Source organism: Rattus norvegicus, chromosome 20 (assembly GCF_036323735.1).
Source record: "Rattus norvegicus strain BN/NHsdMcwi chromosome 20, GRCr8, whole genome shotgun sequence".
Classification (NCBI taxonomy): Eukaryota; Metazoa; Chordata; class Mammalia; order Rodentia; family Muridae; genus Rattus; species Rattus norvegicus.
The window spans coordinates 27,690,294-27,717,782 of record NC_086038.1 but is presented as its reverse complement, the minus strand read 5'-3'; the positions used below and the strand labels follow the sequence as shown (position 1 = coordinate 27,717,782).

Below are 27,489 nucleotides of genomic sequence, written 5' to 3'. Positions count from 1 at the left end.
AGTTCTTGCCTAGATTATCTGCATCCATAGGTGAGACTTTGTTAGCTCCCCCAATTCTCAGTTCTCATGTTGTTGCTCCCCTGTATCCTTTGGACTAGCTGTTCCGTGTTCTCATGGAGAATTTCTGATTCAAATGTCTCTCATGTGACATTTCTTTTACAAGTTACACAGCCAGAGCTGTTTCACTCTTCTCTGTCTACATCTGCCCAGGCCTTGGTCAGATTCCACAGCCAGCTCACTGTCTCCAGCTTGCTGTTCCTGTAACACTCAAATCCAAATGCATCTCCTTGGTGACTGCTGCTGACCCATGGCCATGCACTGACAACTACTGCACATCTTGACCTGGTGGAGGTAGAATGGTGAATGTGGGTACTGGTTCCTAGCTGTGTGGGCTACGTTTTGTGGGGGATTTTGAAGATTTCACCTGGCTTATTTCACTTCTGTGAAGCATGCTGTTTTCCTTCCCTTCATACTTTTATTTGCCCCATTGTTAGTAGTAAGAGAGATGGAGCTTAACTCCAGTCACCCTCAGTAGCCTGAGGAGTTCCCATAATATTTAGGTCTTCACTTCAAGTAAAATTGAATTCTTGGCTTGGACATAAAGAATTTCAGGATGAGTCAACATAAAACAGCATAGGAGTTAGAGTAGGAGTTAATTTAAAAGAGAAAGAAATGTTCAGGAAAAAGATTCAGGCACCTGGATACATTTTTTGGAGTTTTGAGAGCAAGCATAAACCAAAACAAACTGAACAATGAGAACCCAAAATGTTCTCAAAGGAAACAAAGTGAATGAATACCTTAAACCGAACACCGAAAGCAGACCAAAAACGGTGTTCGACAAATAGGATCCTAAACAGCCAGGTCAGATAAAACATCAAGCAAGCCACAGGAACTGGGGTTCCTGAAGACGAACTCATTGGAATGCACCGCCAGGTGGATGGAACAGGAGGCCCGTGCTGGCACCTGGTCTGGATGTGGGCATTTGTCTTGTGTTGTCTTTTATTCCCATACTGATGATGGAAAACAGCAGCAGCAGCAGCAGCAGCAGCAGCAGCAGCAAAAGACAGACTCAAACCAAAGCATCTACAGCCCTCACCTTAAAGGGGTCATGGCATGGGAACTAGATTTGGTTATCCCAATTTATGTGTTCCAGTGCGGTAGAGTTTCAGGAAATGTTTTAGTGATAGACCAAAGGAAGTCATAAATCAAGATACATTTCAGTTACATCGGTGGGAATATAAGACGAGACACAACCAGATGGGGAACCACCTCAGCTGCTGTCCGATGATGTTCTTAGCTGCTGTACTTTCCTTTTCTGCTACTTTGATAAACATCATGACCAAAAGCAACCTACGGAGGAAAGGGTTTGTTTTGTCTTATAAGCTACAGTCCATCACTGAGGGAAGTTCGGGTAGGAACTCAAGGGAGAACCTGAAGCAGAACCCATGAGGAACCACTGCTCGCTGGCCTTTCCTTGGCTTGCACACAGGCTCGTGTTTTCCTAGCTTTTTAAATATAACCGAAGACCACCCACAGTGGTCTGGGCCCTTCTCTATTAATAAGACTTCCAATTAGGCCAGGCTGATCTAGGCAGTTGCTTAATGAAGGCTTTCCTCTCAGATGACTTTAGGCTGTGTCAAGTTGATAGTGAAAACTAAGTAGGACATTGGATATTTGATGGATTTACCTAGTAGGATGTTATGTTACACAGACATGGACAATAAATGGTTTAAGAATTTAAGGATCAAAGATGGCAAAGATAATTTGGTTCTATACTTGCAGTATTCAAGCCTCTGCACAATCACTGAGTTCTAATCAGTCAGCCTTTTAGATCATTTAATGCATGTATACCATCTTTGAGGAACGTTTAGTTAGTGATAAAGTTCTCATTTTCTGATTCTATATTTGATTTCTTATAGAAGTCTTTTTGTTGACCTTTTTTTCTCTTCCTGACCCATAAGAATCACAAATTTCTCTTCCCAGATTCTGTTTTTGGTGGTTTGGTAGGTATTGTGGAGATTGGAGTTTTATTCTTGTGAATATTCTGATCTCATTCGTCATGGTTGTTCTGGCAGTTCTATGGACTATTCTGACTCCCAGGGTGTTTTTAATTCTAAAATACGGCTCATCACGGTTTCAAAGCTTTAAATCTAAGCTCTGCCCATCTTCCCAGAACAGGTATTCTTCATATATACTCTTAATATATCTCTTCATTAGTGTCTGACTCAGTTTTAATAAGCATGGATTAGAGAGGAACATGCATGCAGAGTTATCGCTTCCCTTTCTTCAGTGCCTTTTCTGAGTTTTCACCCAGACTTCCTGCTCCAATCTTCATATGACTTTTTAGTCCTGGAAAACAGGTAGTTCCTTCATAAGCCACAGTGATGAGGTATGCACTCTGGAAGAATGAGGCAGTTGTGACTCTCAAGTAATAGATTATCCTCTCTGCAATTTCCCCTCCCTTGTTTGCTTTTTCTTGGTTCACTACAGTTCTTGCATGACCAAATGTTCTTTGTGTCCTGTTTTAGGAAGGCTTATGTCTCTAGTATTGATATTGATGCAGAAGAATGGGCAGGGAAAGCAGGTTTTGAGAGAAAAGATTGGTAAAATCCCTGGACTGTATTATGATCCTGCTCTGATTGCCCCTCCCTGCATCTGGCATAATTACATATGACATATAGTAGGACTATTCTACCTAAAGTTAAAGTCTTCTCCATGTGCTGGCACACTTCCTCCAGCCTGATTCCCATGTCTAAAGTCAGCTGTAACTTACAAAGTATTTTATTCATTTAGAATATTTGAACTAACTTACCTTTTAATTTTAGGTTATCTCTTGGCCAGTTTCATAGCTGTACCTTATGCTGAATGGCTGGCTCTAATTTTTAGAAAAGATTGGTCTTTTTTTTTTTTTTTTTTGGTTCTTTTTTTCGGAGCTGGGGACCGAACCCAGGGCCTTGCGCTTCCTAGGTAAGCGCTCTACCACTGAGCTAAATCCCCAGCCCCTGGTCTTTGATATCTACGTTATTACAACTTATTTTTAGATGTTGACTTTTTAGATGATGTACTAAGATAATAAATTTCAGTGTTTGTGATAGTTTGGATGAAAAATGTTCACCACAGGCGCATGTATTTCAATGATTGGTCCCTAGTTGGCACTTTTTGGAAAGTTATGGAACCTTTAGGAGGTAGAGCCTTGCTGACAGAAGCTTATGAGTTGAAGTTTTATAGATTGACCTTACTTCCTGTTCTCTCTGCTTCCTGTGTGTAGATAAAATATGATCAGCTGGCTTTCTGCTCCTGCGCTATGCCTTGCTGGCCTGTTGCAACACCTTTCTTGCCATGACAGACTCTTATCTCCTTTGGAAATACAAGCTAAAATAAAGCCTTCCCTCTTGTAAGTTGCTTTTGATCATAGTCCATTTTCACAGCAATAGAAAAGTCATAATAGAGTGTAATATCAGATTTTAGTTTGAGGAAATAAATGAACACTTAATTCCAAAAGAAAGTTGTTAATAATGCAGAGTTCACATAGTTTTCTTTTACATGTATCAAATATTAATAGTAGTGGCAGAAACTAGAGGTGAGTGAGACCTGTCAGTAAGGAGAATTTTATGTCCTGTAGACTGTCCTACTTAGGTTTTTATTGCTGTGATAAAGACTATGACCAAAAACAACTTGGAGAAGAAAGGGTTTAATTTTATACTTCCACATCACAGTCTGTTGTTGAGGGAAGTTTGGGCAAGAGTTTATTGGGAACCCAGAGGCAGGAACTGAAGCAGAGTCCATAGAAGACCATTGCTTACTGGCCTGCTCTCAAAGCTCATGTTCATCTACCTTTCTCACACCTCTCAGGTCTTCCTGCTTATGGCCCTGCCCACAGTGTGCTGAACCTTCTGATGGCAGTCATTAACCAAGAAAGTGTTGCACAGACTTGCCTACAGGCCAGTCTAATTGTGTTTTCTTAGTTGAGGTTCTCTTCCCAGATGTATGGAGTTGACAAAACAACAACAAGCCATAAACCAGTACATAGACATAACTAAACCTTATTCTTTAAAATGGGACCCTAGAAGGGGTAACAGATTTGTCCATATCCTATTTTCCAGTAATAAAATATGGATATTATTTACTTCTTAAAATTCTAGCTAACAGTACTGTGGTATACCTTAAATAATCAGAAAAGAGCAGCTCATATTGTAATTATTAGAGATTGATGCTTTCTATGTAATTGGGGTAAAAAGAGTTAACCCAAATCTCTGAGTATCTCTAACTAGGGTAGACAGTTTAAACTACTTTAGGTTTCTCAAATATTCCAGTATGTTATAGGACTTTTTAGAACATTTAACTTACTGTTTTAACTTACTATTTAGTAAGCCAATAAATTGAATCCAGTTGTTTTTTTTTTTTTTTTTTTTTACTTTTTGTTTTAAAGGGAATAACTCTATTTGTTTATAAGAGCTTAGATTAAAAATTCAGTACTGGAGCCAGAAAGAGGCCCAGTGGTTAAGAGCACTGGCTGCGCTTCGAGGGACCTGGGCTCACATCCCAGCACCCACATGGCAGCTCACTCTAGTACCAGGGGGTCCGACCCCTTCACAGACATGCATGCAGACAAGATGCCAGTGAACATGAAATATACATTTATTTTTAAAAAATATGTCACCCATGCAGTTTTAGTTGTAAGATCTAAAATACATTTTTTTTTATTAACTTGAGTATTTCTTATATACATTTCGAGTGTTATTCCCTTTCCCGGTTTCCGGGCAAACATCCCCCTAATCCCTCCCCCTCCCTTTCTTTATGGGTGTTCCCCTCCCCATCTTCCCCCCAACAATCCAGTTCACTGGGGGTTCAGTCTTAGCAGGACCCAGGGCTACCCCTTCCACTGGTGCTCTTACTAGGATATTCATTGCTACCTATGAGGTCAGAGTCCACGGTCAGTCCATGTATAGTCTTTAGGTAGTGGCTTAGTCCCTGGAAGCTCTGGTTGCTTGGCATTGTTGTACATATGGGGTCTCCAGCCCCTTCAAGCTCATCCAGTTCTTTCTCTGATTCCTTCAGCGGGGGTCCTATTCTCAATTCAGTGGTTTGCTGCTGGCATACGCCTCTGTGTTTGCTGTATTCTGGCTGTGTCTCTCAGGAGAGATCTACATCCGGCTCCTGTCGGCCTGCACTTCTTTGCTTCATCCATCTTGTCTAATTGGGTGGCTGTATATGTATGGGCCACATGTGGGGCAGGCTCTGAATGGGTGTTCCTTCTGTGTCTGTTTTAATCTTTGCCTCTCTATTCCCTGCCAAGGGTATCCTTGTTCCGCTTTTAAAGAAGGAGTGAAGCATTCACATTTTGATCATCCGTCTTGAGTTTCATTTGTTCTAGGCATCTAGGGTAATTCAAGCATTTGGGCTAATAGCCACTTATCAATGAGTGCATACCATGTATGTCTTTCTGTGATTGGGTTACCTCACTCAGGATGATATTTTCCAATTCCATCCACTTGCCTATGAATTTCATAAAGTCATTGTTTTTGATAGCTGAGTAATATTCCATTGTGTAGATGTACCACATTTTCTGTATCCATTCCTCTGTTGAAGGGCATCTGGGTTCTTTCCAGCTTCTGGCTATTATAAATAAGGCTGCGATGAACATAGTGGAGCACGTGTCTTTTTTATATGTTGGGGCATCTTTTGGGTATATGCCCAAGAGAGGTATGGCTGGATCCTCAGGCAGTTCAATATCCAATTTTCTGAGGAACCTCCAGACTGATTTCCAGAACGGTTGTACCAGTCTGCAATCCCACCAACAATGGAGGAGTGTTCCTCTTTCTCCGCATCCTCGCCAGCATCTGCTGTCACCTGAGTTTTTGATCTTAGCCATTCTCACTGGTGTGAGGTGAAATCTCAGGGTTGTTTTGATTTGCATTTCCCTTATGACTAAAGATGTTGAACATTTCTTTAGGTGTTTCTCAGCCATTCGGCATTCCTCAGCTGTGAATTCTTTGTTTAGCTCTGAACCCCATTTTTTAATAGGGTTATTTGTCTCCCTGTGGTCTAACTTCTTGAGTTCTTTGTATATTTTGAATATAAGGCCTCTATCTGTTGTAAAGATCTTTTCCCAATCTGTTGGTTGCCGTTTTGTCCTAACCACAGTGTCCTTTGCCTTACTGAAGCTTTGCAGTTTTATGAGATCCCATTTGTCGATTCTTGATCTTAGAGCATAAGCCATTAGTGTTTTGTTCAGGAAATTTTTTCCAGTGCCCATGTGTTCGAGATGCTTCCCTAGTCTAAAATACATTTTTTAACTTAAAAACTAGATTATTTTAAAATCCAAATTATTCTGATTAATGAAGTTCTTTTATAAAGACAGTGAATGTTTTGAATCTTTTTAAGTATGAAAACTATGCTAAAGTAAGGTAGGAGATTCGGGCAACCAAACAATTATTACAAAAATGTGATTTAATGAAAGGACATAGTATCATCCTCATTTGTAGGTTTATCAAAAGCAAAATTAGTATTATTTTTAAGAGTTAGGCATATATCAAGCCAATTATGATATATCTGAGATAAACTGTAAAAATGAGTTAGAAATACTTCTGTACTCAGTCATCAATGCATTTGAAGATGAATGGAATCTAGATTGTATTTTAAACCCATGTGGGTTTATCTTCAGAAGATGGCACGTTTGGTCTAAGAAATGAATCTAAAGTTTATTTCCTCGAGTTCTGTAGTAGGAGCTAGTTAAAAGTATCCAGTAGTAGGAACTAGATAAAAGTACCCAGTAGTAGGAGCTAGTTAAAAGTACCCAGTAGTAGGAGCTAGTTAGAAGTACCCAGTAGTAGGAGCTAGTTAGAAGTACACAGTAGGGTCCTTTTCTTTGTGATTGAGGTATGTATGTTGGCTGTAGTGTCTTATTTTGTTGATGAAATCACCTGGATTTGTGTATGGTGTCAGTATGTACACACACACACACACACACACACACACACACACACACACACACAAGTAATTTAAAAACTTTTCATTGTTTTTTTTTGTGTGTGTGTGTGAATTTTATATCATGAACCCCAATCCTCCCAGTCATCTCCCCCTGCATTTGTACCCACCCTCCACCCATGCAGTGCCCCACAACACACAAAAAAAATCTTGTTGTGGAAGTTGTGATGTGTCACTGTGTCCCACAATTTACCCTTTTGTTCACATGCCTTTGCTGACAAATGTTCATTGCAATGACTCCTTTTTCTGGTAAGTGGCCTCTGACTTCTACTACTCTGTCAATACTGGAACCTCAGTAGGACTCCTCTCAGATGTCCTGTTCTCATCTTGCGTCATGGAGATCCTGTAGTTTGGGGTCTGCAGGACTGGCCCCTTTATGTATCTATCAGTTCCTCAGTGTAGTAGACGTTGGGATGGGCTGATTCAAGCCCTGGGTCTAGGCCTGAGCGGTATCTGACTTTTCTGCTCCCATGCCCGTGGGACTGGCTCACCAGCAACCCCCACCCCCATTCCCCATCTTCTCTGCCCCTCCCCCTGCAACCAGGGCCAGCTCTACCCTGCTGCCTAGGTGTGGTGCAGGGCCTGCTCTCCTGAGTATTGTAGCTGATGACATGGCCAGTGGAAACTTTCATGATCCCTGGGGCCAGCTTTCCTGTCTGCCATAGATGGGAAGAGAGGAGGGCATCTGTCCCTCATTGGCTTCACTGCCCAGCAGACAAGAGGTAGGGCCTGCTCTCCTATACTCACACCCTCAGGGCCACAGCTCTACTGTGCTACCCAGGCAAGGTGCAGGGCCTGCTCTCCCATTTTCACATTTTTAAGGCTGGTTTACCCTGCCACCAGGGTCAGCAATACTGTCCAGGCAAGGCCCAGGACCCTTCTTCTAAGTGCTGCTGTCGGTGAGGGGGCAGGGTCAGCTTTGCTCTTGCTTGCTGCTGGTGTTAGGACTGAGGGAGGAGGAAGCTCTCTGTCTCTGTCTGTCTGACTTTCCCTCCCTTCGTCCCTCCGTCCCTCCCTCCCTCCCTCTCTCCCTCTCGTCTGTGCCATCACATATGAGATGAGTAGGACCAGTCTCTGACTGGAAACTCCTACGTTGTGCATAGGCAGCTCTCCTGAATACAGCAGCTAGCTAGGGGTGAGATCAGCTCTCTGCTTTTCATGCCCTCGGGGCCAGCTCTTCCATGATGTCAGGTGAGGGGTGGGGTCAGGTCTTCATAGCCTTAGACATCAACATGTCCCTGGGCAGCAGCCCAAACCAGGGACACCCACCTGGCCTTTGGTGGTAACAGATCCATGCTGCTGCAGGGCCACAGACCAAGATGTGGCCCCTGGTGGCAGCACAGGTGGCTTCACCAGCTACTCACATCAGGCTGTTCTTCAGTATGCTCAAGTTTTCAGTTCTGCCTCTCTTCATTTTGCCCACATCCTTCTGCTTCTCTTTCTCTTACTTTCTCTACAGCTTACTTGCTCCTTAGTGGCACCTGGGGTCTCTGAGTGTCTGGGGTTACCTCAGGAGTGGTCTCAGGAGTGCTATGCTCTGTTCATGTATAGTGGTGCCCCGCAGGGGTCATCTTGGGTATGCTCCACCCTGCCAAACCTGCATGATACTAGACTATGGTAGTTGCCTCAAACTAGCTCCCTGTCAGTGCCCCCTGGCTCTGGACTGGTGGTCATTTCAGGTTTGCTTTTTCAGGGAATGTTAGGCTGCTCATCATTCAGCTGTATAGGCTGGAACACAAAGTGTAGATGTATCAATGCACATGTGACATAGCCACACCTGCAATGCCTCTAAAGGAAGTGTGTGCATGTGCGTGTGTGTGTGTGTGCGTGTGTGTGCGTGCGTGTGCGTGCGTGCGTGTGTGTGCGTGTGTGTGCGTGTGTGTGCGTGTGTGTGTGTGTGTGTGCGTGTGCGTGTGTGTGCGTGTGTGTGTGTGTGTGCATATGTTTTAAGTAAACTTGTAAAACAGTGTTTCCCTGTGGCTCTTTCAAGCATCCTTAGTCTTATTTATTCTCTCTCTTCCCTGTCCCTTCATATTCATCCGCGTCCCACTTCCCATTTAAGTCTCTTTCGCAATTTTTCTATTTCTCCCTTTGTAGACTTTTTATTTTATTTTTAGTACTTGCTTCATATAGACATAAATAGAATTTTTCAAAACAGTAGAGCTTAGATTTAGAAGACCTAATGGAAATGTCTTAGGCTAAGGAAGCCACAAACTTTGTTGGGGAGTGGGAATATGGAGACTGCCTTTGGGTCAGGGTAGAGGGAAAAAGAGCATGGAGAGGAAGGGGATATAATGCATGCGCAGGGGATGGATGTGCCACTCCTGGCAACAGTGGCAGCGTGTCTCATCTTGGCAGTCAGTGGTGACTTCTGCTGTCGCTGGGTCCCTGGGGGCAGTGGTGGAAATGCCTGGTTACCAAGGTTTATGAGCACATAGTTTTAGTTATTGTGTAGTTTAGCAGGAATGCCTCAGGCATGAAGAATTCTTTGAAGTAGAACTTTTTTGCTACTATTAATACAGGGGCAATCCAGTAAGTACAGGTTTTACTCAATGGGGAGAGCCTTACTGAGAACAGATTGACATTTAAGAAAACTGTCTTGTCAGAGCTTCCAGGGACTAAGCCACTACCCAAAGACTATACATGGACTGACCCTGGGCTCCGACCTCATAGGTAGCAATGAATATCCTAGTAAGAGCACCAGTGGAAGGGGAAGCCCTTGGTCCTGCCAAGACTTCACTTCAGTCCCAGTGAAGGTGATTGTTGGGGGGAGGGTGGTAATGGGGGGAGGATGGGGAGGGGAACACCCAGATAGAAGGGGGGGGGAAGGGATAGAAGAGGAGGAGGATGGGTTAGGGGGATGTTGGCCCAGGAAAGGGAATAACAATCGAAATGTAAATAAGAGGGGGTTGGGGATTTAGCTCAGTGGTAGAGCACTTGCCTAGCAAGTGCAAGGCCCTGGGTTCGGTCCCCAGCTCCGAAAAAAAGAAAAAGAAAAAGAAATGTAAATAAGAAATACCCAAGTTAATAAAGATGGAGGGAAAAAAAAAGAAAACCGTCTTGTAATCAGGCATTCATTTTGTCTCAAGGGTATTGAATTATAGTAACCTTTAATCCTCAGGCATAGTCTTACCCCAATTCCCTCATGTAACTTAATCAAACTCTTTGCAACTTAGTTGTGAACTCTTAATTTTGTTCTACCTCTTTATTTTGGACAAAATCTTAATTTATTGTAGAAAAAGGATGCATCCTTATCCAAAATATTTATTTTTCCTCATTTTACCTAAAATATAAACTTATACTTGTTATTGTTTATTTAATTTCTCTTAACATTGAATCCAGTCACATACTTGACATAATACAGCAAAGTAATATTTGTACAATTATTATTAAGACTCCAATTTTTTGTTGTAATTCTTACATAGACCTTATTGCTCCATGGAGTTTTAAAGCGTCCCTTTACCCTTTTTCTTTTCACTGGAGCATGAGAGTTAGGGAATGATACATTTCAGCAAAGACCTTGAGCAGTAAATTATCTTGTGAGCAGGAAAGGCAGAAAAACTCCTGCAGTCTGGAACACAAAAGGATATTTCTTTTCAAGAAACTGAAGGAGACAGCAAATGGTTACATTATCTGGACCAAGAGAGAGAGAAAAGAAAAACCAAAATGAGGACAGAAAACAGTAGGTGGAAAAGGCTAACAGCAGAGGCTTGTTGGCAAATAGACCATTGCACACTTACAAAAAGAGTAGCACAACTCACTTGCAAACCAAAATCAACAAAATATTTTAATATTTATTATGTTTATAGCTATTAGAAACTTGATTTATAACATAGTATTACATGTACCACAAGAACATTTTTTTGTTGTTGTTGTTAGAAACAGAAAAGGGGTTTCTTATGCCCAGGACTGGAGTTTTTGTTTTGTCGTCTATGGCTCTTGTGGATTGCATTGTCAGTCTGTTTCATAACTTATTTATACACACACACACACACACACACACACACACACACACACACACACACACACACACTCAGACATATAAATTAAAAAAGATGACTCCTTCCAGCTTTTTCAAACATCCTTACTGCTACGGACATTCTTAGCTTGTAAAGTTTAGTCACCAGGACATGAGTTCAGACACAGGCAGGCATGGATAGCTTTCAAAGGGACCTAGCATAGTCAAGGATAATGTGGTTCCAGTTCACAACATTTCAGGTCTCCATAGCACCAAAATGCCATCATTTGGTCTTGTGGCATCTTTGACAGGAGTGTTGTCTCTCCTCTTTCCTTTCCCTTTCCCTCCTTTATTTCCCCTTCTGAGAGCTCCAGCTCATATACACTTTATGGAGAAAAGGAGCAAAGGCATCATTCCAAAGTTTACTCTGTCCCTCTGGTCACATGGTGAGCCTTGTCTCTGAGATTCATATGTGGGTGCCTCCCTTCCTATTGTCTCCTGCATTTTCTCTTCATTACCTTCTATCTCTCTCTCTCTCACTCTGTGTCTTCTTGAGTTTGCATATTGTCAAAGCAACTAAGCCTCTCACAGCTCCATCTATGTTAGCATTTCACACAAAATGTTAGCTGTGTATGTGTGTATAATTATAATGTATATGTGTGGATTCTTTTCTGTAATACGAAGTACAGATATACTCTTATAATTCAGAATATAAATGTTCCACTATCCATACCTCTGTTCCTTCAGGATTTTCTTAGTTATTAAAAATTTATATGTAAGTATGTTTAATGGCAGTGAATTCATTTTTATCAGTGAATATGCATAGTTTACTTGGATGTTTTCTTGGTTTTGGAGGTCACTTGTTTTAATGTTAAAAATCGTGGGTTTTGGTCCTATAAAGGAGTGAGAAGTGAGTGCTTCGGGAGGCTTGACAGAGTTCACAAAGTTACTTATCACTTTATCTTTAGTCAGAAATAGAAGTCACAACTCTTCAGCTGCTTTGATAAATTATATTTAGTTTTTCAAGTGTGCTTATATCCTACAATAATTAAATACCAAATATAAAATATATAATTGAAGTTATTTGTTTTGATTTCCTTCAGAAAAAAGAACATACCCGTTCCTTGACTATGTGTGGCCATGTTGGTTTCGAAAGTTTACCTGATCAGCTGGTCGATAGATCCATTGAGCAAGGCTTCTGTTTTAATATTCTCTGTGTGGGTGAGTGCCAGTAACTCTTTCTCTATGGTTTTCAACATTTATGTTCCTGTGCTCAATTCATTCTTGGTGTTAGCAGAATGGTGCTTGTCTAAGCAGATTAACAGCTCTGGATTTTATGAATTGTTTAAATTCTAGTTTGCTTAACTTCAAACTTTTTTTTTAAACTTTTAGAGGGCAGAGTAACTTGGCATGTATAATCATTGTTTTTCTAGTTACTTAAGACCAGCATTAGCCCAAATCTTTTATAGCCATGTAGCCTTTGAAGTAGACTCCTTGAAGCCATCCTAGAGTTTGCATATGTGATTCTTCCCATTGATCCTCTGCACATGTAAAAATGTGCTTTCTTTCTTCTAGGGGAGACTGGAATTGGAAAATCAACACTGATTAACACATTGTTTAATACCAATTTTGAAGAACTTGAATCCTCACACTTTTGTCCATGTGTTAGACTTAGAGCTCAGACGTATGAACTCCAGGAAAGCAATGTTCGCTTGAAACTGACCATTGTAAATACAGTGGGCTTTGGTGACCAAATAAATAAAGAAGAGAGGTACGTGTGGTTTACTTGTTTGTTTGTTTGTAATCTTCCTTGTGATAACAACAACTTTACTTCAGGGTGAAGACTGCCTTTTTCCTTTTGAGCTGTCATTTTTTCTTTCTTGTTTAGCAACTAATCAGTGTTTTGTTTTTATTGACAATTTCTAATTGTTTTTATTTAGAATAAGTAAATCACAGCATTAAAGTACATGTTTAATAAAAATAGTTATAAATATTTTCTATTCTCTAGTGTATTTTTAATGATTATTTTCACTAATACTTAGACTTAACCTTGTTAAGCAAGAATATTTAAAACATAAAAGGGCTAGTGTTTTTATATATATATTGTCTATAAATTAATTTTTCTTCTATCAAATTCCCACCAAAATAGCCGGTTACATTATTAAATATTGTTGGAAACATATTCAGACATTCATAATGAGTACAGTGCACTTGACCATATTCAGCCTTCTCTCCCTGACCTCTAACAAGCCCCTTCTCGCATTCCCTCCCAGATTTATGTCCTCTTCTTTGTTTGCTGGTGTGTGTGTGTGTGTGTGTGTGTGTGTGTGTGTGTGTGTGTGTGTGTGTGTATTTTACCATTAGCACAGGAATGTTGACTGCTGTGGTCTATGTGGATAGATGTTGAGAGTTCATAGGTGCTGTTCTGGAGTTTGGGCAGCCTGTTTTGTGTTCCTGCCCAGTTCCATGCACACACCTGCCCAAGAGCTATCTTGGATCTGCAAATAGAAAACACACACAAAATGCCTTGGCTGACTCAGTGATTCGGCACTCCTAATCTTCCCTTGCTCCCCCAGGACTTATCTGGAAACTCACATACTGGTTGACCTTATCTCCTCAGTTACTTTGTCTCCTCCTCCTTTCTCCCAGTCCCTGATTCTCTCTGCAGTATCACCCTTAACTGCTATCAGTGTCCCTCCCCGTGCTCAGTCATTGGCTACTGGCAACTTTATTGATAGGTCAAAACCCAATTGAGTGCCAGCAAACAGATTCCAGATCAAAGCATCAGAGTCATTTCCTACAAGATGCAACCACCTGTCTATGAACAAAAGGTGCTATTTCAGGGCAGTTCTGGTTCTCAGGCCCAGGTCTTTCCACGCCTTCCTCTGTGGTGTCCCTGGACCTTGAATTGTGTTTTATATGTCTCATTTGGGTTCTTGGCTAGGTTTGCAGTACCAGGCCTGAGGTCCCTCTAATTAAAGAGACCTTAAATCCCATCAGACAGTCTTCTTAGGTTCAGAGTCAGACAAAGCCACATGGCAGGCATTTTTGATGAACTCTCCACCTCTCATTCCACAACACCTTTCCTTCAATTCAGGCCCAGCAGTGAGCTGTATTCATAGGCTTCCTTGGTGAGTTCCCTTACTCCCCGACCCTGCCTCAGTAGTACCATAGCTCTGTTAATGGATCCTGTTGTCTCAAAACCTGGTCCCATGATCCCCAGAACCTGACCCCTTCCTTCCCTAGCTTGGGACTTAAAAATAGTCACACACTACCACTAAGACCCCAGTGAACCCTCAGTTACCACTGAATTAGTATCACTCTAGCCTTAAAAAGCAATACCAAGTCTCCTAAATGTTCTTCCTACATGATCTGAAATTAACCAAGTGTGGGTGACAGTGAAATGAAACTAAACTCCTAGTAAACATGACTGGGCTAGCAACACATCTCATGAGCATGACCGGTAACCTACCTGCAGATGCCCAGGTCCCATTGCAGAGGCACAAGCAATCTGACAAAACAGGATAACATGTACCTCTGTAAGCTCACTAACTCAGTGGAAATATTCTCCAGTGAAAACTGTCCAGATCAGTGCTTTTTAACTTGTGGGTAGCATTTCCTTTGGTAGTCAAATGATCTTTCTCAGGGGTTGCCTAAGACCATTGGAAAAACAGATATTTACATTATAATTCGTAACAGCAAAATTACAGTTATGAAGTAGCATCAAAAAATGATTCTATGTTTGGCTGTCACCATGACATGTGGAACTATATTAAGTGGTTGCAGCATTAGGAAGATTGAGAAGCACTAGTCTAGATGAATCTGTATCAAAATTTTTAATAATGAAATTCTAGCTTGTTTTATGTCATTTCTTGTCCATTTTTCTTCAGTAGTGTTATAGAGGTTAGATTTTTGGACCTCAGAGAAAGGAAGGGATATTTTGGTATAACTTTTCATTCTTTTTCCTTTTGGAATATATATGGTTTCATTATTACAATCTGTTTTCCAGAGTCTTTTTGTATAAGCTGAGTCCTGTAATCCAGGTTAGGGTGTGGCCTTTCAGCCCATTGGGAAATGACTCGTGGGGCTCTCACTCCCCTCCCTAGAAGTAAAAGAGCAGCACAGAGACCTAGGGTGCCTCACTTTAAATGCTATTATTAATGGTTATACCAGCTTAGGACTAAGTTGTATGTAAGTAAGAATATCTTAAAATGAGCTTAACCTCAGGGCCATTTATTCACCTGAATAAATAGTTGCAGACTGTAGACTAAGACCCACATATGCATGACTTTCTATCTATAGTGAGCTGAAATAAACTTAGCTTGCTTTTCACACTTTCTTTGTTGTTTCCTCTGTTATTAGAGTAAATAGATATTTTATGTAAAAATACCATCTAGCATAGAACAGTTGGAATCTACCTCAGTCATCCACTCAAATTCAGTCCCATAAATGAGCCGTTTCTCTGAATTAGGTATTTTACCATGCTTTTTATAGTTCTTTTTTTCCTTTTCTTCCTTTTTTTTTCCAGAGCTGGGGACCGAACCCAGGGCCTTGCGCTTGCACTGAACCCAACCCTTTATAGTTCTTTTTAACTAAGCTTTAGTAATACACAGTTGAGTGTTTTGCTTGTATATATGTGTATATACATCTATTCCTGGTGCCTGTAGAGGCCAGATGAGGGCCCTGGATCCCCTGGAACTGGAGGTACAGGCGATTGGAGCTGCCCCCTGGGTCCTGGGAACTGAACCTGGATCCTGTGCAAGAGCAGCAAGTGCGCTTACTGCTGAGCCATGTCCTGACCTCAAGTAATGCATACGTCTTCTAGAATAATTTTTGACTTCAGCACACAATTTGAAATATGGCTTTAAAGAAACATTAGTGTTGTGATTCACCAGCACATTCCCCAATACAGGACATACCAGTGATCTTTAAGTACTTTGCTGCCAAGCATGCGTACATATATTTATCACATCTGCCTAGTTAGACTCACAGAAGGCCAGCTGGATCTGCAGAGCTTTCTCCCCAGTGTGGGGCTCCACAGATTCAGATTATCATGCATTTACTCTCCTCCAGAGATCCACTGGGTTCTGTTCACTCTTTTTCCTGCCCCACCATTTACCGATTTCTATCTCAGCCGTCTTTTTCCTTTTGTGTCTATGATTCTGTCTCTTCACTGTTTTTCTGTTGTCTAAATTACTGCTAAACTTAATATCTTAATTTTTGTTACTAGTTTTCAAATTTGGACATTTTGTATGGTTCCTATTCATACGTGTATTTGTAAGATCACTTTTTTATTAGTTTTGTTTTTATCAATGATCTACTTTTCATTTTGTTCCTATTGTAAAACTGTAGTTTATAATTTTGGTAAAAATTTTAGAAGATTTTCATTTATGGTTATTCCTTTTTATATATTTTGATATGCACCTTACATATGTGTATGTATATATACATTTCTTGTGGCTTTTGGGTATTCTTTGCAGGGATACTTTGAGGTCTAATGTAAAGATATCTTCTGTTGGACAGACTTGGGTTTGCTTGCAGTAGCTTTCTCTGACATTAGTTCTTGAGGAACCACTGAACCCATTTCATGCTTTGAGATTCCCAGAATCAGAGATGTCTTGCATTATATGCAAGGCTGGTATTTTGGGCAGAAGCTCCCAAGGATGTGTTGTTTTCTCCATTCCTTTTAGTTAGAAAGCAACAAGCACCCCTCCGGGTCTTTGAGAAGAGGGGAAGTTGTAGGTTTATTCCTGGTTCATCATCATCCTGACAGCGTAGGCTTTTAGGGTCACGGCTCAATGTGTGAGGAGTTCGCTCATTGGAATCCCACAATTGAGGATCCTAGGTTTTGATTTCTTCTTCTTGCCCAATGAGTTCATTAGTAAAGTACAGTAATTGGATTAATAAATCATCTCATGATAGAATTGGAATCAACACTTACAGAACTTGGTAATCTTTTTCTATACAGGACAAAGAGAAATATTTAGAGCTGTGTGGGCTGTGTCTTGTTTATGAACTGCTTTGCTCTGCCGTTTGCTATGAAGGTAGCAAGGGACAATGCACAATAGATGGCCATGGCTGTGCATCAGTGAAACATTTATGTATAAGAACAGGTGCCCAACTAGATCTGGTCCTTGAGCAAGAGTTAATTGTATGCTGCTCCAACTTTCTGTGTTAGTGTGTTAGTGGGGTAAAAGAAAAACCTCACAGAGATCATTTGTTCTGGAGCTTAATCTGAGTGACTGCGGAAGATAGATTCAGGTCACCACAAATACCATGTTCCAGCACGGTAACAGCTTGGTAGCATCTGTACCCCAACAGAGCAGAGAAAGTCGTGGCGCAGGTTACAGCACGTGAGCAAAACTGTCACAAGTGTCAGATAGTGTCTAGTGGTGCTCAACCTTTGGTTTGCTAGAGGCTAGAAATGTCTTTGTACATTTTAAAGGGACACCCAAGGACACTGGGTCACACACAGAGATATGGATGGTAGCTATGCAGAAGGGTGTAAGGTACCCTAACTCTCACATTCCTGTTTTGTTTTTTTTTTTTCTCGGAGCTGGGGACCGAACCCAGGGCCTTGCACTTCCTAGGTAAGCGCTCTACCACTGAGCTAAATCCCCAGCCCCTCACATTCCTGTTAATAGAGGTCTTCACAGTCACAAAAGAGGTCTTCACAGTCACAGAAGTTACAGTCACAGAAGTTACAGTCACAGAAGTTATAGTCACAGAAGTTATAGTTTCCTAGCTTTATAGAATAGAATGTGGGCATGATGTTTGCTGGCTGTAACCATTCACAAGTTTTTAAATTTGTTTTTAAGTTTTTAATTTTTATTTTGTACATATGAGTATTTTGCCTGCATATATTTATGTCCCTGGTAGAGGGCTGAAGAAAGGATTGGATCTACTGGAAATGTAGTTCCAGATGTTGCGAGCCACCATGGAGGTTCTGGGAATTGAACACAGTTCTCTTCTCTGAGAGCAGCAACCGCTCATCAATACTGAGTCAACCCTCTAGCCCACATAACCACTTTACAAAGGACTTTCTAGGTTATTTGTTTTGTTTTTTGTTATTTTTTTTTACAAACTACTTTTTATTTTCTAAAAATCCTTTCCAATTTTGTCCTTATCTTTCATTTTCCATTTTAAAACACTCTTTTACCCTAGAACAAAATCTTACTATATTTTATAACAGGATTCTGTCTTACTTAAAAGTATTTCCTTTTTTATTCACTTTACATCCAGATTACAGCCCCCTCTCTCCTTCCTTCTCAGTCCCACAGTTACAAATCACTCTTCCCAGCAAGCATCATCTTTGATACCACCCGACCCTGGGGTATCTAGTCCTAGCAGGTCTAGGCACATCCTTTGCCACCAAGGTCCGACCAGGTGGTACGAGGTGGGGGTAGGAGATCCAATGGTAGGGAACAGAGACTGAGACAGCCCTGTTCCACTTGTTAGGGGACCCAAATGAAGATCAAACTGTACATTTACTACGAATTTGTAGGGTGCCAAGGTCCAGCTCTGTGAACTCCCATAGTCCCAGCTTAATTGACGTTGTAGGTCTTCTTGTGCTGTCCTTGGACCTGTTCACTTCTGTTCCCCACTCTGACACAAGACTCCCTGAGCGCCCCCTGACGTGTGGCTGTGGGTCTCTGCATCTGCCTCCATCTGCTGCTGGATGGTGGTTTCAGGACACAGTTATGCCAGGCTCCTGTCTGCAGGCATAGCAGAGTAGCATTAATGTCAGGAGTTGGCTTTCTCACATGGAGTGAGGATATGAGTTGATGTTAAGTCGCTGTCTTCTCATTGAAATGGTGTTTTCTAGTCACTGGAGTTAGAAACAGGATAAACTGCTATGGAAGAATCCCTGTTTATTTAATTAACAATATCTATAGTTTTATTTTTGAAAAACCTTAAGATCTATGTGGTTAATTAGGTCATATTATAAATCATTACTGACCTATTTTAAATCATTAATCAATGCTTCTTTGAAATTTTTATGTCAAATATGTACTTAAAGATTTTTGCTATTTCATTTTTTTTGGAAGGGAATATTACCAAGTTATATTTAGACCAGCATTCTAAGGAACCTTTCTTGGTGTTGATAGTAATCTTTCTGATGGTGTCAGTTCTTTTAGTGTTCAAGGTATTTTGTTAATTCTTATAGAAACCAGAATTATGAAGATGCCGGCTTTCTCTTTAAACTGTTTTCTGTGGGTAGTGGAGATTTTACAAGTCTCTAAGGACTAGAATTATCAGACAATTATAAAAGAATTCAATTTTATCTTATGTTTGTAAAGTTAACTTTCACTGTTCTCCTGTAGGGTTACAAAGATGTCCATTGAGTGTCCAGAACCTGGACAGCAAAGTGGGTTAGCACAGGAACTGTTTTTGAACTATAGAATATCTTCATGATTGATAGGTGTTTCTATGGGAGCTTTAATTGTTTAAATCTTCAGAATGTTTGATGTGCTATTTAGGGGCCTGGCTCATTTAATGATGTTGCTTGAAAGTAGAAAGGTGGCAGGGCTGGGGAGGTAATCCAGTCGGTAAAGTGCTTAAGTGTGATGCTCTGAATCTATCCAGAACCATCCAGAAGCAGGGAGTAGGGGGCACAGTGGCACATCCTTGTTTGTAATCCCAGTGCTGGGGAGTTGGGGACAGGATGCTTGGGGCTTGCTGGCCAGCCAGCCTAGCAGAATCTGCATGACCCAGGCCAATGAGTCTTATAGCAATAAACAAGGCAGCTGGCTCCTGAGGTTCTGTGTACAGGGCACAAGTGTGCACTTGCACACATGAACACATACGATAAGTTACATAAGCAATGGCTTAGCATATCCAAATGATGTGAGATGTTGACAGACTCATCCTGAGCACACTGATTTGACTTATGTTTCCAGCAATGAATAGTCTGAGACGGCCAGAGGGAATATGGGGGTTATCTGGGCAAGAAATGCAGCACAAGATATAAATGGCCTGTTTCTAATTAATGGAAAACGCAGCCATTATTAGTCAGATATTTTCAGCTGATACTGATCTTTCCTCTTCTGTGCATTATGCTTTTCCTGCCTAGAGATGTACTGAAACAAAAATCAGGCACTTGGACTTCATTATTTTAGCCTGATACCTTTTCCTTTTTTCAACCAATTAATCAGTATGGCCTGTGTCACTTTGATTGTAGTTAAACTTCTAATTGCCTTGGGCAGCTGTAAAAAGGCTTAAGAGAACTGAAGCCAATACATGAATGTATGTAGAAATGAATCTTTGTGAACTTAGTACCATTCTGACTAGGTTATCATGATGCTTTGGCAGAATTACTGTCCTGCATGTATATTACGTGTTGGTATGTGTTAGCAGTGTAATTACCTGTTTGTTTGGCATAGATATTAACTGATCTTACTAGAAGATACAGACCTGAAACTTGAGAATTGTACAAGTTCCTTACTAAGATATTATGCTGTATTAAGTATTTAAATACTTATTTTTTTCAGCTATCAACCAATAGTTGATTACATAGATAATCAATTTGAGGCCTATCTCCAAGAAGAACTGAAGATCAAGCGTGCACTTTTTAACTACCATGACTCTCGTATCCACGTGTGCCTCTACTTCATTGCTCCGACAGGCCATTCTCTGAGGACACTTGACCTCTTAACCATGAAGAGCCTGGACAACAAGGTGGATTAGGGAAGCAGCCAACTTCTCCAGCTTTAGTACACTTGAAGTAGTAAAGTCTCTTTATGACAGGCTTTGTAGCTTGGATTCTATATATCTTTAAAACAGTTTTTTTTCTGGAGAAATTCAATCTGGAAAATGAGATACAAATACTAAACAAGTTCTCTGTTTAGTGATTACACATGTTATAATTGTTTTGCAATTTTATTTCAAACATAAATTAGAGGAATAACTTAATTGTTAAAGATTATAAAGTATAATAATAATATTTCATCTTGGTGAAATATGTTTTTGTTTGGGCTATACCAGGAAAATTTGTTCCTGAACTTTTGAAGCAAGTCACTATTTATAAGCTTTGGAGGTTATTGTTTTGCAAATTAACTCACTGAAGATTATATTTATTTAAAAGTTGAAAAAGGCTAATTACTGTCCTAATCCCAAAGAAATCTGTTCATGTTTAAATTTGTGCTTTTTAAAGGATTGACATCAAAACTGAAATTTTGTATTATAGAGAAAATTACAATACAGCATTATAAAATCATAGAATTCGTTATCAGCGAGGGCTGATTTTAAATATTGGTTGTCTCTCTTACTAGATGTTTCATCTGTAGCAAATTATACACTGCCAAAGAGTTTGAAAACAGATGTTTTCTGGTGATAGTAAAAGTTTGTCAGCCCGAGTCATTCACGTGACGATTGAGTCTACCCTCTTCTATTTTGTTCAAGTGATGGGGCAAATTCTGTACTGGGTCTCCATCACAATCCCGCTGTAAGCTTTTTGTAACAAATGCAATAGTGAATTTTTCGCATGTTTGAAAGAACACTTAAGACAGGCTCCATAACCTGATTCTGCCCTTGGCTACACAATGTATTTAGTAGTTATTAGTTTGTCATTGGAGTGGTTAGTAGGACTGCTGCTCTCCACTGGCCTTTGGCAGACGTTAGGAAACTCAGTGTACATAAGAGGAAGGTGGCCTCAGGTCTCAGTTTCCCAGGCTCCTCTCTTGTCCCAGAACCAAACACTTGGCTGCTTGACATAGAAAGTTACTGCTGTCTATTCAGATGGTGACAAATGACCATCTTCAGCAGTATCCATTCTCTTTCCTGTGAGAACCATGCACACATTGATACTTAATGAATTTATGCAGTTCAGAAACAATTACAATGTGAAAACTTTGACTGTATGGATTCTCGAAACCCAGTACTTGGCACCCAAACTTCTATGTACTTTGAAACCTACTCACAATTGTTTTCTGACATCCACTTCAGAGATAGCTGTTAAAATTGTTACCTCCTTAGAAGTGTCTAGAAGGCTGGTAAATACAGAGGCATGCAATAAGTCAGTGCAGAATTAGAAAAGAGAAAAACATTTAAAAAACACATCCTTTCAGTTTTTGGAAACTTGCACCATGATCCCCCACCCCACATGTTCATTAGCCTGAGGGTTTGGGTTCAAAATAGAAAAACATGATAATAAAATAAAACTCAGTTTGTAGAGACATCAACTTTATGTTGGGTTCATTAATCTTATGCAGGACTAAGTTTGTAAGTTAGTATTCCTGACCCCACATCTCTTCCTCTCCAGCAGCAATAGGCCTGGAGGATGCTGAGGAAGCCATTCCTGTGCATCAGAATATTTTCAGCTGGTACTGGCAGTTTCTGTCTAGTATTGTAGGCTAGACCTGTCCCAGGGCAATGTCACCTGTTCTCTTAGTTTTCTTGAGAAATATGAGTTCCTAATGAGTTAAGCAAGTAGTTATAGTTTATTATATTGCTTATAGTTTATTATATTCTACCTACCTTGTTTGTATAGAGTTGTAAAATTTGAGGGGAAGAGAAGATAATGAGATTCTAAACCTATCTGCAAGTGAAAACTTAATTTTACAAGAGGTCCTTTACAGTTATAGCTAGCATCCATAGAATGGATGCATGAGGATTGTGCATGTGCGTGTATTAAATGACAACTAGTAATTATTTTGGTTAGAAAGATCCAAACTTTTTGGGTAGGGAGTGAAGTGTGTCAGCCACCTGTGTTCCCATGGCAACTCCTTCATCCCGTGTACCAGGAAAGCAGAGCAAGTGGACATGTGTGCTGTTTGGGTTGCATTCACTCATGAAGAGCAGGCAGCAACCTGGATCATAATTTGCCAACTCCTGATCAGAAAAATTTATTGTTTGAGGTTTTTTAAATATGGAAAAACTGTGATGACAGGATTTAAAAACCGATGCCCTCTTCTGGCCTGCAGTCACATATGCAGGCAGAATGCTGTACATAAAATAAATAAATAAATCTTAAAAAACAAAACCCGAGTCTTCCATGTTGATATTGTGGATTTTTTTTCTTAATAGGTGAACATTATACCACTTATTGCCAAGGCAGATACAATTTCTAAAAGTGAGCTCCAGAAGTTTAAGATGAAGCTCATGAGTGAACTGGTCATCAATGGTGTTCAGATATATCAGTTTCCAACGGATGACGACACAACTGCCAAGATCAACGGAGCGATGAATGTGAGCTCCCGCTGAGTCTAAGTCTGTACTGTTTGTAAGATAGAGCTGAGCCAAGTTTTGATCAATGTTGTTTCAACAGTCGCCCTGCTTACCTGATGCTTTGTTTCCTGAGCTTTTAGTTATTATTGTGAACATAGAAAATGGGAAATTGCAGAAATACATAACTTACTAGTTTTCAGTTGTGGGCCAATATGAATGGCAAGATAAAATCTCATCACAGGCCTTGTACCAACTGACATCATCAGAGGAATGGTCTTTCTAGTACAGTAGTACTTTGAAAGAGGCACAGTCATGTGCTTTTAGATGGGTAGTTATTGGTCCCTTATGGTACCTGGTTTATGAACATTTGGAGGTATGCTGAATGGGGAAAAGCACTCCATGTATGGGGCTGTGCACAGGTAGTACTTTTAGGCATCGGCTGGGTTCTTGGAATGTACCCTATAAGCAGAGGCCCGTGAGATAGATTTTCACTTGTGTTTTCCAGAAAGACTTCAAATAAGGTGAAATGTCAGCAGAATAAACTTCTCTTGTTGTTGACAGACGGATACTGAGTACTTTTACCGTTGCTTTGCTTCCTCTGCTTCCTCATGCTCGCCCTGCATTGAGTGAGTCAGTCATTTGTAGGCTGGGGTGTATCTTCAGCTGAACCATATTTCACTGCTGTAGAAAGGGTTCCTTCCTGACCTGTTTTAAAACACGAAGGACTGTGCAGCCTCCCGTGGAATACTTTGGAATTTCGACATTTTAAGAACTCTTACAGCTGATGTTGACTCTCATTGCCTCTGTGTCACCTGTACAAATGAAATGTTTGCTTAATTTAATGTATCTAAGATGACTACGCTCTTTATCTTTCTCAAAGTTTCACATTTTTAAATGCTTTGTTGTATGTTGAGGGATTGTGGGTTTGAGGCTCATGCTTTTTCTGGAGACGGTTAGTTTGTCTGCAGAATTTAGTTGGTAGTGTACATAAGGGCTGACTCAGGTGAGGATTGAGTGATAACCCTTAGTTACGGTACCTAGCACCTAGCAACAGCATCCCATAGCTGTCCATTCTTCTTCCTTATCCTTTCTGATTGATCATGTGCCACTGTCCTACGTACTTTCCCATGTTAAAAGTTCTGATAAAAGCAACTGAAGTTTATTTTGGCTGTGGTTTGCGAGTACAGCCCAGCATGGTGTGTGAGTCCTGGCAGCAGGAGTGTAGGGCAGCTCCCTGGGCACAGGAAACGCAGATGAATGCGGATGCTCAGCCCAGTCCATCCTTTATGTGTGGGTTCCTGGCCCATGATGGTGTTGCCCATGTTCAGGATGCATCCTCCCCGCTCAGTATAACCTTTCTGAGAGACACTCAGGGGGTTCTAAATCTTTGCTTATTTTAAATGTAGTCATGTGACAGCGAAGATTAGCCATCACAACCATGAAAATATGAAACCCTAAACGAAGTCTCTTAAATCCTAATCATGTAAGTCCAGTGATCTTGAGTCCCTGTGTTAAATTGCCTTTATATCTATTCACATGCTCATTAGTAATTTATCAGAAGACAATTAAGAAGTCTCCATTCAGTCAATATTTGTTTTTTCATTAACCTGTCCCAGGTCTCACCATTAGACAGATTTATGTACTTCTAGCCTTCAGCTAGCTGCTGCATGTTACTGAGTCTCTCCCTGTGCCAGCTCTTCCTACTCGGTTGGATCTAACTCCTAGATCCTAGCCCAGCTTGGACTGTGCCTCCCCTTCTCAGTAATCTCTCTTCCTCTCGACTCCTATAGCATTTGCTACACTCACATCATTTTTAAACGTTTTTGCGCATCATTTTATATTAGTATATGTGATATACTAAAGCAGATACCATATTACTTTATATATTATGTAATGTTTATAGTTTCTAAAACATCTTTGTTGTTAGGGGAGAATGTTCATGACAGTGTCACATGTATCAACATTCTTCTTCTGCTTCTCCTTTTCTTTCTTCTTTTAATTCCAAATAACAGCGTGCCTTGTATGTGAGAGATACCTGGTAGATAATTTTCCTTGTAGTGTCCAAAAGTGACTACTGTAGAATTCTTAGTACATACCCCAAGCTTAGTAGAATTGTTCTTTAATTATTCTCTTATTGTTTTCATCACTGATATTATAGTCACTTATATCGTGGTATAAAAAGATGAGACTGATGTTTGGTTCCTTTCCAGGGACATTTACCATTTGCTGTTGTTGGAAGTATGGATGAGATAAAAGTTGGAAATAAGATGGTCAAGGCTCGCCAGTACCCTTGGGGTATTGTACAAGGTAAATAAGATAAATTATGACAGAAAAGAAATGTGTTGCCTGGTGATCTCAAAATTGAATTAGGCCAATTGTTTGAGATGACAATTATTTGGATTGCAGTTAATAAACAGAGGAATTGGCTGTGTAGTGCTTTGTCCAAAGTCTGTGGAGAGCTTTCCCATCTCCCTGTCATACCAGGTCTCTTCTGCTGGTTACCTTCAGAAGGTGAGATGCACAGACACGGACATATCAGAAGGTGGCTGCTTCTTTGATGCTGGAGATCCAGCCAGTGTGCTTGAGCATGCTAGAACATGCTCTGAGCAGCTCCATCCCTAGTCCTTGGTTAGAATTTGAATCTATAAAGCTAAACATGATAAACATCAGGGCCAGCTTGGGTGATATAGTGACATCTTGTCTCAAAAAGTTAAAACATAGAGTAGGGTGGGATGGGTGGGTGGAGTGGTGACTCGTGTTCAGTGTTAAAATGGCTGGCATGTATGAGGTCCTGAACAGAGAATAAACAGTTCAACAGTAGATAACATGAAGTGGTCTTGGTTTTGTAGCCTAGCTGGACTGGAAATTGTGAACCCTTCTTCTAGGTACTGGGATTATAGGCATATATACCACCATGCCCAGCTGATGATATTTTTAAATGAATGTAAAATATTGAGAAAACTTTTAATTAAACTGTAAAATAAACTGGGTATGGTATACCTCTAGTCCTAGCTCCTTGTGGAGCTAAAGAGAGAAGGTTTTAAGCTTGAGGAAAATCTGTGCAACACAGTGAGTGACATGTGACTCATAAACATACATACATACAAAGATAAATTTTTAAAATTTTATTTAAAATACTTGATCACCGTGATATACTTATTTATAGTCCTCTGGTAATCATAAACATAGAATGACCATTCCATTGTATTTTGAATAATACTTAATAAAAATTCACAAATGTAATGTTGTAGAAAAAGATCTGATCATTGCAGATCTGAACAGAATTTACTACTTGTGAGTGAAACAAGCTTACTTAAGTGCTGTGTAAAGTGTCCCACAGTTATAGTTGGTAAATTAACCATAGGAGTAAAATAACTCGAGCATATAGCAGTGAAGAATATGTCTTTGCTATTTCCTCTTTATCCATTGGCTTCCATGTTTGAGGCAGACTTCTCAGTCTGTTAGTGAGTATTACCTGTGCTTGGGAGTGTACAGTGCAAGCATTGCTTCCTTGGTTACATGTATATAATAGTAGTAGCCACTGAGCAGAGGTGACATCTTGCTGTTTGCCATTTCACTGTGCTTTCCTTCCCCTCATTTGACAAGCACTGACTGTGCCAGGAATTAAAGCCAGCACTGTGCTTTTCTTATTTCCTCTGGCTAGTGGAAAATGAAAATCACTGTGACTTTGTAAAGCTGCGGGAAATGCTTATTTGCACAAACATGGAGGATCTGCGGGAACAGACGCATATGAGGCACTATGAGCTGTACAGGCGCTGCAAACTGCAGGAGATGGGCTTTATAGATATAGGCCCAGAGAACAAGCCCCTCAGGTAAGTAAGGGGGACTTTGGAGGAAGGCAGGAATGGAGGAAGTTAGGAAGGATTACCCTTTCTTAACCTCTGTAGTGATGAGAATGGAGTTTTAGAAATCTAACTATGAAATTGATTCGTTTGACTTCATCTCTTTGCTTCTGAAGATTATGTCTGACTATAAAGGAGCTAAGAAAAACAGTCCTTTTATACAGCTGTACTATACTGTACTATAGTATAGTATACTATACTTGGGAAACTTCCATGAAGCTTGCAAGTTCAAGGTCTGCCTGAACTGTACAACCTACTTGCTCAGGGTGGACTTGGGCAATATAGTAACATCTTGTCTCAAGAAGTAAAGAAGAGGTGCTGTGGGGAGTAGTGGCTGCTGGTGTTCAGTGTTGAGGCTGCCAGTGTGCTGAACGGGGAAAAGAAGTAGTTAGAATGTGCAGTTTTAGTGTATGAATAACTGAAGGAAGCGCTTCAGTTTTTGTTTGCATCTTGGTTTTTTGGCTGGGGAGGGGTGCCCAGAATCAGATAAAAGTATAATTACTGCACAAGTCACAT

At 40.4% G+C, this 27,489-nt stretch overlaps 1 protein-coding gene across 9 annotated transcripts in view; it reads left to right on the top strand.

Moving 5' to 3' along the window:
• Window positions 1-27,489, top strand: part of Septin10 (septin 10) — a 92,956-nt gene that overhangs the window by 20,035 nt on the left and 45,432 nt on the right. For all 9 annotated transcript variants that reach the window (XM_006256417.5, NM_001014033.1, XM_006256415.5 and 6 more), the window contains 6 exons: window positions 12,049-12,166; window positions 12,521-12,716; window positions 20,437-20,623; window positions 22,970-23,131; window positions 25,321-25,417; window positions 26,775-26,943. In XM_006256417.5, coding sequence (XP_006256479.1) covers window positions 12,049-12,166; window positions 12,521-12,716; window positions 20,437-20,623; window positions 22,970-23,131; window positions 25,321-25,417; window positions 26,775-26,943 — 929 coding nt within the window. The remainder of the gene's footprint in view (window positions 1-12,048; window positions 12,167-12,520; window positions 12,717-20,436; window positions 20,624-22,969; window positions 23,132-25,320; window positions 25,418-26,774; window positions 26,944-27,489) is intronic.